The sequence below is a fragment of the Thermobia domestica genome, chromosome 5 (genome assembly GCF_964235325.1).
Source record: "Thermobia domestica chromosome 5, izTheDome1.hap1.1, whole genome shotgun sequence".
Lineage (NCBI taxonomy): Eukaryota > Metazoa > Arthropoda > Insecta > Zygentoma > Lepismatidae > Thermobia > Thermobia domestica.
In genome coordinates this window covers 169409220-169423465 of record NC_137458.1, presented here as the reverse complement: position 1 = coordinate 169423465, position 14246 = coordinate 169409220, and the positions used below count along the sequence as shown (strand labels likewise).

The window sequence follows — 14246 nt, the reverse complement described above, 5'->3', positions numbered from 1 at the left end:
GTAGCACTAACGCCATTTCGTGCGCAAACTAGTTTGTAGATTATTTGATAATAGCAATAAATAATAAAAAAACATTAATTATATTAAAAAACATTAGTAGCGTGTGCTAACAAGTTGTGAGAATTTAATTATCAACAGAATGAAAGGAAAGTTTTGAAAGAAGAAAAAATGCTCTTTTTCATTTAGTTTCAGGATAAACAATTGAAATCATTTCTTTCCATAGTGTAGTAATTTCCATATAAGCCAAGATGATATTACAATATTTACTCATTGATACGATGGGATATGTATCTTTTAACAGTTTATACCTCCAAAAGTACAAAAATCTTTCAAACGGTTTTCAGGCAATCCTTACTTCTCCCTCAGTGTATCTAAAGATTGTCAATTGAGTGTCTATTTGTGATCTTACATAGAAGTAACTTTAAAAAAAAAAAGTTTTTCTTTACTCATAAACTAGGAAAAGAAAGAAATCTTATTATCGAACTACAAGTTTGTCTCATCACTTTATTCTACAGGATGGATAAGCAAAGAATTTCATACATCATGTATTCTGTGTAGCAACAAGTTTTCTTTGAGTGCGCTGAGGAATGCCTCGAAACTAATCACAGATTTTGTACTTTTGAATATTTATTGCGAAATTGCATTATTTACATTATATTAAATAATTCAAAAATCAGAACAGTTTGTCTTTTTTCACTATCTTCGCAAAATGTTAAAAATCTCAATATTTATGCACCTCAAAGCTCAGATAGAGCAACAATTATACTCTGTAGCTGAAGGAAACGGATGATAGTGATTTTTTTTGTTTGTTTGTTTGTTTGTTTAACGTGTTACGAATATGCCCGTTAGGATAAAGGAGATAGATGATTAATGAACTTAAATGATTATGAAATTTAATGTTTGTGCTCTGCGCGCACCACATGCACCAAAAGCAGAATCGTGAAAGAGTTTACGGAATGAAGAGAGGAAGGAAACAGAAGAAACCCGAGAAAATCATGGATACAATGCCATCCACCAATATTTTGCATGTCTTTAACCTTCGTAAAAGAGGCTAATTTTCTACTTTTGGTATAACCTGTCTGTAAAACAATTTTATACCTCAGGAATAAATTAAAGAATGAGGATAATTTTACTGAAAAATTGTTTTATGCTTCCTATTGTATAGGACACTATCAATAGTAGGCGCGGAAAATATACAACGCACCCACTGTTTTATTCGTATAATATGATTTTAAATAACTATTAGTGAACGCTTATAAATCTTATTACTTTATGCAAAATTCTTCTTTCGATAGAACATCCTGAATTCTCAGGAAGATTTTTCTATGTAAACCCGAAAAATTTTGGGGTAAGAATTTGGGTTTGGAATTTCCGGAATTCTCAGATCCATTTCCTTCCCACCTAACTTCCTGAACTATTACTACGTCCATCCTGTATTTCTCTAACTCACTCGTTACGGATTTTAACGCGCCTGCCCTATAAAGACTCCTAATATTCCATGTTCCAAATCTCATGTCCATTTTCTTTTGCTGAGGTCGTGTCAAGTTATCAGTCCTTGTCCGAGGCTTTTGTGAATATTTCTGAACAAGTGAATTTTACAGGATGAGGTTGTTAGCCCTACCCAAACCCCCAAGCTGGAGGACCACTCCTAGTCGGCTGTCCGCGACTGCTTATTCAGTATATTCGCAGCTAACCTCTATATCTAGAGGCCTTCTCCTCGATCCACAACCTGAGGACGCGCCATGCCGTGGTGACAGAAACCCACGTTACACGGTTTAGAGAAAGCTAATTACTAAAAAAAAAATAAAATAAAATAAAATAAAAATAAAAATAAAAATAAAAAACCTCGTCGTTTGGGTGCCACATGATCGGACTCAAAAACATTTACTCAATTGAATTTCTATTTGCGAATCTTCACTGAAATGTAACAAACTCGAGCCATTTCTGAAGCGGTTGATCACGAGCGATAAAAAGTGGATAACCTAGGATAACAATGGGTGAAAAGGATCGTGGTCGAAATTCCATACTGACACCTAGGAAAGTTATACTCTGCGTTGGTGGAATTGGAAGGACATCATGCACCACGAGCTGCTGCAGCCAGGTAGAACGATGCACTCGGACCTCTACTGTTGACAATTACTGTTCTACCTAGTAATATAAGGAAATGGTCGGCCCGGAACTGGTCAACAGAAAGGGTGTCGTACACGCCGATAATGCTACACCGCATACATCTTGAACGACCCGTCAGAAATTGGGAGAATTTGTCTAGGAGTTTTAATGCATCCACCGTATAACCATCAGACAATTTGTTTCGGTTCTGCAGAACTCACTGAATTGTGTTAAGTTATAGTTTAAAAAGAGGCCTGTGAAAACTACGTGACCAGAAGGAAGTCCTATAGCGATGAGATTACGGTGTCGATGGAAAAATGGCAGAACGTCTTTGAACAAAGTGGTGCGTATGTGGTTCAAATCACAAAGAATGTATTTTAAATTTTGACCTCCAAAAGCTTAATATTGTTTAGACAACCTGCTATTATTTGTATCGTACATGCAAAAACTGCTTTCAGTCAAAATAAAACTCTACATGGAAGTTACATCTTTTATGATTGTTATTATTTGGGTAGGGGGTAATATGACAACAAATATCTGTCTCTTCCATGGCTCATTCGATGCTTCTGAAACGAAAATACATCAGCTCTACCTTACTACAAACCTTGAAATACGACAAGTAGAACTAAGAGGTCGTAATTTGTTTCCAAAGTACGGTTTAGCAGTTTTAGTTGTTATACTTATCTTTGGGACAGCAAGAACGCTGTAGCGCATTACTACACAAAGAACTGGTTCTCTGTAGAAAGGTATAATGTCAAGTATGACATTAGTGGACATTCACATGTTATCATCATTACATATATAAATATATCTCATGAAACAATTTGCCATAGCTCTTATTAAAAAGTCTACAACTTTTAATAACCTCAACATTATTCCTTCAAGTTACTTGAGGCAAACACCAAAGGTGTTATTTTCGTTAGAGCACAAATAAAGACAATCCTGAAGTGGAAAGACCACCGAACTCAGTACGGAGGAACGAGAAACATGACGTTAATCTAATATGTCCTCCTTCATTAGAAAAAATTGCTCCTACCTCACATCCTGAACATGAGAATTATAACAATATACATTTCACGACGTTTTTGGTCCCTTTTTCAATGTATATTATGTTACTACACTTACCACTAAAACATTGAAAGAGCGACCAAAGAAATCCTAAAACAGTATGTTCTTATGATTATGAAATTAAATCTTCGAGTTTTACGTCCTACGGTTATGCCGGCTAAGCTAAAGGAGACGGTGATGATGAGAAATGAGTGAAATGGTGGAATGAAGAAAGTGGGAGGAAACGGAAGAACCCTGAGGAAACCTACGCACAGTGTTTGTCCACCACAGTTCACTTGGCGCGAGCTGGGATCGAACCAGGGACCCCATGCACCACATGTGAACGCTCTACCACTGAACCACCGCGGCCCGTCTTATGATTATTTTCGGGATGCAAGGTGGGAACTTTTTTTTTTCTAATAATATGCATCCAATAGCTTCCGTAAATGAAAAGTCATCCTTCTTAACCACATTAGACTTACATTGGAGTATAAGCCGGAGCTGCCTCGTGGCTAGGCGGATAGCGTACGCACACTTGGCGCAGGAAAAACGGATTCGATTTCCGGCAGCTCATTGTGGTTCGAATCCCACTTTAAGCTGTAGGTCTACATCTCATATAGCCTCGCTACTGAAATGTATGCTAAACTAAAATCAAGTCAAAATATGCGTTAAGAACAGGAGTCAGAAAGCACAGAAAGGACTTGGGGCACGGTAATTTGATCCAGAATTTAAAACTGCACAAAACTGCAGTCCAAATTTGAGCCTTCACAATTTCGGAACTACAAGAGTTAACTAGATATTTTATATCTATTAAAAAAAAAAAAAGTAAATTTCGTCATACACTGTAAATGACGTTTCACCGAAAATATTTTTTTCTTTATATATTCACAATTTTTGAAGATTTCAACAGAAGGGAAGATTACTGCTGAACATATTTCACTCAATATTAAAGTAATTAAATCAGAAGCAAAAGACTTAAATATGGACAAACCTTCTTCCACTGCCAACACGGTAAAAGGGAATAACTACCAAAGCTGCATGGAATTTTACAACTCAGCCTGAACATTTAAAAATGCACTTCGAAAAACAACGGAAAGCTATCCTGATTCAGATCTACATACGAAACATTTTATCGCTCCTTTCTATCACGGAATTATTATAGGCAGGTATTACCTTCATTTACCCAAGATGTATATCTAAACACCACTTTACATACAGCAACTAAACAAGGAAAATTATCTATCGAAATACGCGAATTGGAAACTTTGGAAAGGTCTCTAGGAACATCCCATCTAATCTGCCAAAGAACGTTGCAAAGGGACATTTGATGACACGCACAACGAAAGAAAACAGTTCTTGCTGCAACACATAAAACTGCAGATCTTCCACAGACTCATAAACAAGACACTAAACTGCAGTGAACTGGAAACACGTGGTCTGGTCTGACATGTCGCGTTGTCCATATTCCAATGAAGAAAAGGCACTTAGTGCACAAAAACCCGATGAAGCACTTCCCCCACAGTGTGTAGTTCAAGCTAGAGATTCTGTGATGGTATGGGGGAAGGGTGGTTTGCATGTAAACAAGTGACTGCAAACATGAACAAGTATGTATGCTTATTTGGAGTGACCAGATGTTGCCACTCCAAAAACTTTATGATGAATACACAGTAAACATTACCAGTGGCGGCGTAAGGCAAACTGGAGCCCGGGGCCAGTGAAATAGATCGTGATTTATATACTTCTATATTTGACATTCATTTACATAATCATTCTTTCTGTTTACTCCTCCCCCTTTCCCGTTGGTGTGTGTGTTTAGATCATTTTAATCTGGGATATATTAAACAAATAGGGGTGACATTCAGAATCCCTATCTATTTTTTTAATGCTTAGAACTTAGAACCGCCCTCAGGCTGATATCTAAAAATAAAACTGGACCAGGACTATCATTGCATTTTTTTCTTTTTTATTCATTTTTAAACAAAGGACACGATAGAAAAAGGATTAGGGATACAAGTGTAACGGAAACTACAACCCACGATAAAAATAACATAATCTTAAGAAAAAACAAACCGTAACAATCAAGAATCCAGAATTTATCCTACACCTATACTATCCTAGTATCAACGCGTACTGTAATTAGATGGAATAGTGGAAGTAATGCTTCTAATAATACATTTAGAGACAAATTTACGTACAAAACGTAACAATGAGCTGATATTGCAAACATTGCAAATAGCAATATAACCGATGCGGTTTCTAAATGTAAGCTCTATGTTTCCTAGAATATTCTTGTTCGGTTCTCGTCTTTGGTGATTCTCCTGCGCAATTTCTCATATAGTTAAGTTCATTCATAGTTTCTCCCTGTCTGAATTTTTCTCTCCAGTGATCATACACATACATAAACACTTTTTTTTTTTTTTTTTACCGAACTATCGGTAAATAATGGCTACAATAGATTTCTCCCCTGCGTGTCTTCTTCATTTATCTTTTACTAGGTTTCTCTCCTGTGATAATGTACGATCTATTTAGTCCCACTGCTTTTGCCGAAGTATCAATTAATAGTTAAGCACTAGAATATTTCTCTCTTGCTTGTCTTTTTTTACTATTGTTTCCAGATCTCACACTTGTTTCATGATTATATTATTTTGTATTTAATACTTCAGTCATGTTTATATTGTCACTTATGACTATTTCCATTACCACTTACTAACATACTTAGTAGAATATAACAAAAAATCCTGAATATATTGAATAATTGGGAATATATTATAGATTAAATATGTAAGCACAGAATTCTACTACGGGTTATACCATCCTACTTTTCATTACCAGCTACCACCAGTCAATTGACAGATTTTGACGGCTTTTTATTACTCTTTTCGTACTTTTGTATTTTTACTGCCTTTACCTGAAACATGAAACTACTTTCGACAGTAGTTTCACTACCATATTAGCCTGTGTTTCACCAAAATTCAGAATGATACCTTCCTTGCTTTGGTAGCAGCGAAAGTCTCAACTATATTATCAAAATCCAAAGTGGATGCTATTTCATTTTCGACAGAAAGAATGGCCAAATTCGTGAATCTTTCTTGACTCATTCTGGAACGCAAGTATGATTTTATCAATTTCATTTTGCTGAAAGACCTTCCACATGATGCGACAGATACGGGCAGTGTTATCAAAATCTGAAGAGCGGTTGCCAAACTTTAGTAAATTCAAGCCCCATTGAAGATACATATTTCAGGATGCCTTGTGAGGAAAAGTCAAGTTGTTCTTTAGCTTACTGAGCACACCTTAGTGAACGGATCATATCCTTACAATCCTGAAATAATTCTAAGCCATCCAGGTCATTCGGGTAGAACAAAGCCAAATCAGAGAAACATGCTTTTAGCCTTTCCTCGCTCTCATCATCTAGCTGCTGCACAAAATTGGCCATAGAACACAGGAATCCAAATGTGTCGTTCAGGTCGTGCATCTGTGTAAAATGATCATACATTTGTTGTCTCATCTCATCTACAATTTCATTGATAGAACGCTTCACTTCGGCCTGTGCGTGCAGTCAGGGGTTCATTCTTTACTTCTGCAGGCATGCATCTCCTCCTACTGTGTGTACCCACAGTTATGCTCCATACCCTGCAACTTCTTTCAGCTGCGGGTATGATTTCCTTGCCCAGCTCATGTCTCCAGGTATCAATGGTGTTAACCATACTCTGTAACTGAATAAGAGTTTGATTGAAACTCATATCTTGAGATTGAAGGCATTTTTGGATCCGATCAATATATGAGAGATCTGCAGACCAGAAATATAGTAAAGCGATGAAGTTAAATGATTGGATACTTGCAAGAAGAAGACCAGCATCTCCTCTAGTATCAAGCGTTTCAATCAAAGTTTCACGCAGATCTTCCAACAGATCAATTACTTCATCCGATTGATTAGAAAGTGCCTTTAAAGCTTCTGATTTTGAACTCCATCTAGTGTCACTTTCACGTTTCAGGTCAATCTTTACTACATGATTTTGCAGCACATTCCATCGGTGAATAGATCTAGAGAAGAATACCAACAAACGTTCCATTGCTCCAAGGTGACCGCCAGAACGTTAACGTGCGCAGCATGAAAGACACACAAGGTTCAATGAATTATTGTTACAAGGAACGAAAATGGCCGAAGGACTTATATATCCGTATCAAAATTTGAACTTCAGAATATTGCCCGGCCATTGTAGCCTGATTAGCACAAGACTGGCCTCTGCAATCTTAATATCAAGCCTATCACGTTGATGTTTCTTCAGTATTTCAGCAGAAATACTCTCAGCAGTCTTTTCTTCCACATAGATGAAATCAATAAATACTTCCCGAACTTAAACAGAATCATGTTGTATGTGAACAAGTCGAATGATTTGTGACAACTGTTCCACATGAGAACAATCACGAGTTGAATTAAATATAATGCTGAAGTATTTTGAATATTTGAACATTTGTTTTTTTATTGAACATTTTCTTCACTCTAAATTTGTGGGCTGAAATGTAAATTCATACGCCAAAAACAAGAGCAGAAATGGGGAAACCAGCTAAGCAAAAGGGTTTCGCTCGCTGAAAATTCGACTTGTAAAGGACAAAAGAAAAGAGAAAGAAGGAAAACAAGTGAATCAGCGACTATAGCGTCTGCACTAAAGAGCTTTTAGCTAGCAACAGAATGCTAGTACCTTAATAAAGCATTATGTACGTTGATCCCTTCTTTCTACCCTTCTCTTGAACTGATATATGAATAAATAAATAAATAAATAAATAAATAAATAAATAAACAGAGACATTTTAGGAAGCAGGTTAGCATACGGGTCCCCATTACTTGCATCATAAGACCGTAGAATGTAAACAACACAATATACTTGACTTCCTTTATATATTTTAATCTAAATTCAGCTTTTTTCTTTAAATTTCTCTGAGTTTATTGAATAGATATTTTATTTTATTCATATTTTAATCCACATAATTTTTCCTTTAAATTTCTTTGGGACCCCAAGAAAGTAAAACTTTTATTTTATTTATTTTTCACCTATTTATTTATTTATTTTATCTGCATTCAGCCTTTTTCTTAGGCCCCCCCAAGAGTATGAAGCGTTTACTTTATTTTTCACCTATATTCAAAGCTTTTTCCTTTAAATTTCTTTCGGGTCTCCAAGAGAGTAAGACCCGAAGCTCATAGCTTGTTTAGCTTATACGGAAATCCAGCACTCTTTAGCTTTATTAGACAGATATTTGTTGTTTTATCCGTTATTTGGTGTAATACTGATTGAGAATTAATTGCGTTTACTTTTAGGGAAGGTGTGGATTATAGACCTTGACGGCCCTTGTACGGCTCATGCTAACAAGGTTCCTTAGTAATTATTTTTTACCTACCGTCGGCTCGCCCCGCCCTTAGGCCGCCACTGAACATTACCATTTTCCAAGATAACTGCGAATTTAAATCTGAAAATCTGTGGGACTATTTGAAACAGCATGTAAAAACGCAGAAATAATCTTCCCCGTATGTTGCTGGAACTACGGGATCTACTTATGAGTGAACTGATACACGTCGTGAGATCACTTCCAAATCAGCGTCCATGGAGTAATCCAAGTTAGAGACAGTATTAGGTGAATTCTACGGGAGGTAATTATTCATTTATGTTTTTATTATTATTATTTGTCAGATATGCTTACTTTCTCTCCCATGATGATCTGTATGCTGAAATTTCTTGATATGTATTGACGATCATGTGTATGACAAGATCTTTTACGTTACTATTTATTTATTTTTTAAGCTTCTCTGTGAGTTATCTACTGACATTCGCTAGTATAATTTGGCACCAAATCAAAATCTTAAGTTGGGGAAGATAGACATTTCTGACACCTTATTCAATTACCACTCTTTTCTTGGTACGTACAGGACCGTCGTGTAAAAAATAATTCAAAACTATTGTTTCTTTGTACTACCGGAAAATATCTTATGATTAACTCCAGGCAAGTGCTCAGAAATTGGTAAAATTATCCAAGAAAGAAAAATATTAGAATAATAAAACGAGTGATCTCCACATTAAAAAAAAAAAAATAATAATAATAATAATAATAATGGAGTTTCTAATAACCTAACAGAATAAAAATCATCGAAGAAGAAATGAGAGAGTTGTTTTAGCTTCCAATTAATTTTGTTGAATATATTTTCTCTCTTATTACAGTTTACACATAGAACTCAAACTATCTCTGAATATCCTTTCCTTGTCCATTTCTCATTGAATAATACGAGGGCAGAAACCCAACTTATTTTTTTATTATTATTATTATTTTTTAAACAAAATTCTTTCAGATTCCTTCAAAGTGCTATCCATTAGATGCAATGCACTTCTCCAGTCTTCTTTCCCACTGAAGTACCTCTGGAACTCTTCAATTTTAATATTGTCCAATGCCCTCTGTGAAGCTCTTTGTATAGTCTCCACATCATCAAAACGCAACCTTTTAGTTTACTTTTTCATTCTCGGTAATAGAAAAAAGTAGCACGGGGATAGGTTTGACTAGTATGGAGAGTGGGGAATGACAGCTCTTCTGAAAGCCGAAATAGCAGTTTACACACAAAAAGTTGTGTACAAGGGCGTTGTCTGGTAAAGGAATCGGTCACCTTATGGGCAGAGTTCCGGGCGTTTCCTCTGTATATCCTTCCCCAAACGTCTTAAAACTTCTAAATAAAAGTGCTGGCTCCAACTCACTCCTGTCTGTTCTGAAATTTCATCGATCGGTGAATTTTTTCAACGTTTTCGTCATTTCGAGATGATGAAGGACGCCCAGAACGAGAATGATTTTCAACACTCATCTCACCACGTTTAAAGCGCTCAAACCACTAGAAAACTTGTGTACTGTTCATAGCATTCTTTCTGAAACCCTGTTGAAACATTTGGTACGCTCCGTTTCCGATTTTTCAAGAACAATCTTTGTTCCTTTAAATCTGCCATAACGATTTCGCAGGCGACAAACGAGAACAGTTGAGAAAAAGAACACTAAGAACAAACGTTAACCTCCTACACAGACGCCGCTAGGGCAAGATTGGTAAGATCTTGATTTGGTAAGATCTCTACTAGACCCACCTAACGGAAGAACTCTCTACTATGTGTAGGAACGGCCGCAAACTTCTAATCCGGTTTCTTTTGGGCCCCCTCTCGTATGACACTAACATTCAGCTGTGGAGTTCATCGGGCGAATCTTTATTGTAAACACTTTTATTGGATGTCCAGGAGTAATCGAATTAATCCAGGAATCTTAAGTGCTTACCACGTGAAAAACGGTGAAATATGTATGTATTCTGCTCAAAACATTCACAGCAGACTGACTGTTTCAAATGCAATTTGACCATGTTAATGGACTCAAAACAATGCAAATCATCAATGTTATGTTGTAAACACTTCAAATATTGTAAAATTGTGAGAAAATACAGTTAGGTAAACGGTCAACATGACTGTTTAATGTTTCTAATATTAAGGAACAGCCACCCAAGAACGGCAATATCCGAATGTTTTTCACTATTCCTAATAACACTATTGTAAGGTCATTGAATACATACACAACCAAAGCTTTTCCGGCATTTTTCTCACTTGTCCTCTCAATTCAAGTCAGGTAAAAAGACTGAAATAATACTACGTCATCAAAATACATACAATGTTTTATATTTTATTACACAGTAACAAAACTTTATTTTCTTTTTATATTTTCACACACATTTCTTTCCAGTTCTTTTTTATAATAATAATAGTAATAGATACTACAACTGTACACTGATGACAAACTTTTTGATGCTCAAGACAGTCTTTGTCCAATAATTGTCTGCTTTCTACAGCTTTTAGTACTTTTTTTTACGTCAAGTGCACCATTTCAGAAATTCATACAATACACGCACACACACATTCCCACGCATACATAGATAATTTCGTCATTTGTACCGTATTTATATTACTGGCAAGCGTTGCCACGCACACACATATACACGCACTGAACTTTAGAAAAAACGAACTCTCATACCAGCGATCTCTCTTTAAAATCACATTCGTACTCTTTTTAAATCCACCAAGTGGCATTTATTTTTACTCTTTAAACTCAATAATATTTAAAAAAGAAACGTTCTGTTTTCTGAAAACTTTGGTATACTTTTTTTTTATAACTTCTTTTATACGCATTCGTTCTTACAATCTCTCATATATATATATATATATATATATATATATATATATATATATTGTTTGAATCTCACTCACAGACAAAATGCATCTGGTAATATCACCACAGATACATCTATACAAAAATTGGTTTATTTGTATATATATATAAAAGGAAATACTAGTTATTTCAGTTTGGTCTTCTTTTTTTCGTCTCTTTAAAAAAATCGGTATAAAAATGATAATACATATTTAACGGGAAAAAGTATGGAGAAAACTTATGAACAATAATAATAATAAAATAATAATAATATAATATGATGGGAAGTCAAAATGCATATTTGCGTCTAATCAAACCAAATATAATTACATTACGTTCATATCATCGAACTGCATAAAACTAGCTAAAAAATAGTTTTAAAATATACTATATACATTTAACTGTTGAGACATTACGAGTACATCTAGATGTATTTCACTGAGATTTGAACACTGAATTAAAAAATGAAAAAATAAATAAATAAATAAAACTAAATAAAAAATGTTACATATCATGTAAATACAAAATTCGGAATCAGTGCCAAATCTAACCTGTAACTGATGAAATATTAAGAAAATTGTTATTTAAACTCAACTCTCCCGGGAGAAACAGAAATTATTCATCTTGCATTTGGAAAAGGAAATCATCTTCAGGGTTTTTGTTTAGGATAAGGAAGAAAAATTATATTCTAAGATTTCCTTCATCTTACTTGTTTTTCAATTTTTCTTTATTTCCTTCTTTTTAATTTTAAAATTCAGACCACCACTTAGTTCCAATGCAAAATGAATAATTTACCATTTCATGGAAGAGGCAAATTGAAGTAAAAATTTCCTTACGGGTCTTCACTGAGTTCCCCACTTCAGTTTTAATTTTACTGAATATTTTAAAGACAATAAGGAATATTAAAAAAAAAGGCATATAGTATCTACAAAACAATATTAAACGAGTGAACAACTATTTTCAGAACTTTTCTTACATGGCAGAAAACTGGGTAACATCATAATTGTGGGGCACTTAAATTTTTAAAAATAAAAAAAGTTCTTGGAAACAACTGTTACTTCATTTTATAAATATTAAATGGCGTAGTTTTCAGATTGTTATATTGTTTGTAGCTATGAGTTATTTACAAAAATAACAGGAAAGTAGTGTGGAACGAAGTGAAGACTCTTTAACATTTCTTCCGTTGCGTTTACAAACAACCAGAATGGCATACAAGTCTATTTTAAGAAATGTCTTCCAATTTTAGTGAAAAACAGAATTTTCTTCATGCGAGAACAATTACATTAACAGAAAACGAGGTGTCTGGACAAAGTCAAATCGTTACCTTCCCTGCGACTAGCTGTCCTATTAACACAAAAATCCATTTTCACTTTCCATCATTCAGTGCTTCTGTTGAAGATTAAATATTAGAGATTTTTGTCTCCGTCATTTTGCAAAATGGCGATCCTGGTGGGGGCAATCTGACCACCAACTGCGCGGGATTTGATGGGTTGTTGGATCGGCTATTCATTACGATCTGATGCTGCGGAATCATTTTATTAAACGTATTCACACCTGCTGAAGGTCCTCCATTAAAATGTGCAACATGTGGATTGGGAAAGGTCACTGGATACGAGCCTACTGACGATGGCGTTTGAACAGTACTCGTAGCTACGGTGTTGGTTCCTTGCTGTTGCTGCTGGAATGACGATGGTGCTGTTGGACCGTTCCCACTGAGCTGCGTAGAACCTGTGTTGTTGCTTGGTCCTGTGCTGGAGCGCTGACTTCCACTATGATGCGTGCTGCCGCTATGACTCGTGCTGTTTAAGCCACTGGGATTACAATAGCCAACAATACTCTCCCAAGAACGTAACCGTGCATGGACTTCCGGAAAGGCAGGTCTTCGCGTTGGAACTTCATGCCAGCATTCGATCATCAAGGAATATATCCGCGATGGGCAATCTTCGGGACAAGGCAACAGTTGACGTGATCTAATCATATCGATCACTTCTTGATTGCTGTAGCCATAGTACGGCTGTAATAAAGAAAAGAGCAAGGTTTCGGTTAATCTTAGAAAAAGGAAGTTTCTTTTACACATAAAAAGTAATACATAAATATGAGAAATTAAACAATTCATATACACTCAATACTAAAACGAAGTGTTCGGAAATAAGATATTTTCAGCAAAAATTTAGATCTCACATAGAGGAGGTAAATAAGCGCAGAGGTAATAAGTTAGTCACAACGGAATTTTTTAAAAGAAATTATTAATGACAGGGAATTCATACATGTTGTCACCCCTCACTAAACATTCTATCATCGCTACTAATATTGAAATATATATATATATAACTTTACCTGTAATATTGTATGCACGTAAATCTTTGTTATTGACGAACCAAGAACAACTGAGTATTACTGTTATTGACGAACCAGAACAACTGAGTATTTCTGATAAAGGTACTGGTGCAAAAAGAGACAAGTACATAAGTTGAGACAGTTACATATTGCAGATCTCGATCATTTAATACCATACTTATAATGAATGGAAAGTTGAAATAGGGAAGACATGTCACTCGCATGGGAAATACATGCTAAGTGTATAGTCCTAGGAGGGCGAGAGAATGATGTAAAGCAGAATCCTTAGGACACAATCCGTATAGGTATTAACAATCCGAACTAGACTGGTTGGAACAGTACAAGGTACAATGAAGCATTTGTCGATGAACTTTTGAGTCTCTTAAGGTACAGATTTCGTTATATAGCTATAAATTTACTTTTAACATAGTAATCCTCACAGGGAACGACAAAAAAGAATCATTCCTGAAGACTTTCCACACGAATCTTGCCTACGAACTGGATTGGTGTACTTCCACTAAAAGTTTACATCGTTGAAA

General features: G+C 35.4%; 1 protein-coding gene across 4 annotated transcripts in view; it reads right to left on the bottom strand.

The window, feature by feature from the left end:
* Positions 1-10822: 10822 nt before the first annotated feature.
* LOC145686262 (tyrosine-protein kinase transmembrane receptor Ror-like) overlaps positions 10823-14246 on the bottom strand; it is a 623893-nt gene continuing 620469 nt past the window's right edge. For all 4 annotated transcript variants that reach the window (XM_081759379.1, XM_081759380.1, XM_081759381.1 and 1 more), the window contains one exon: positions 10823-13384. In XM_081759379.1, the coding sequence (XP_081615505.1) occupies positions 12770-13384 (615 nt within the window). In that variant the 3' untranslated portion in view covers positions 10823-12769. The remainder of the gene's footprint in view (positions 13385-14246) is intronic.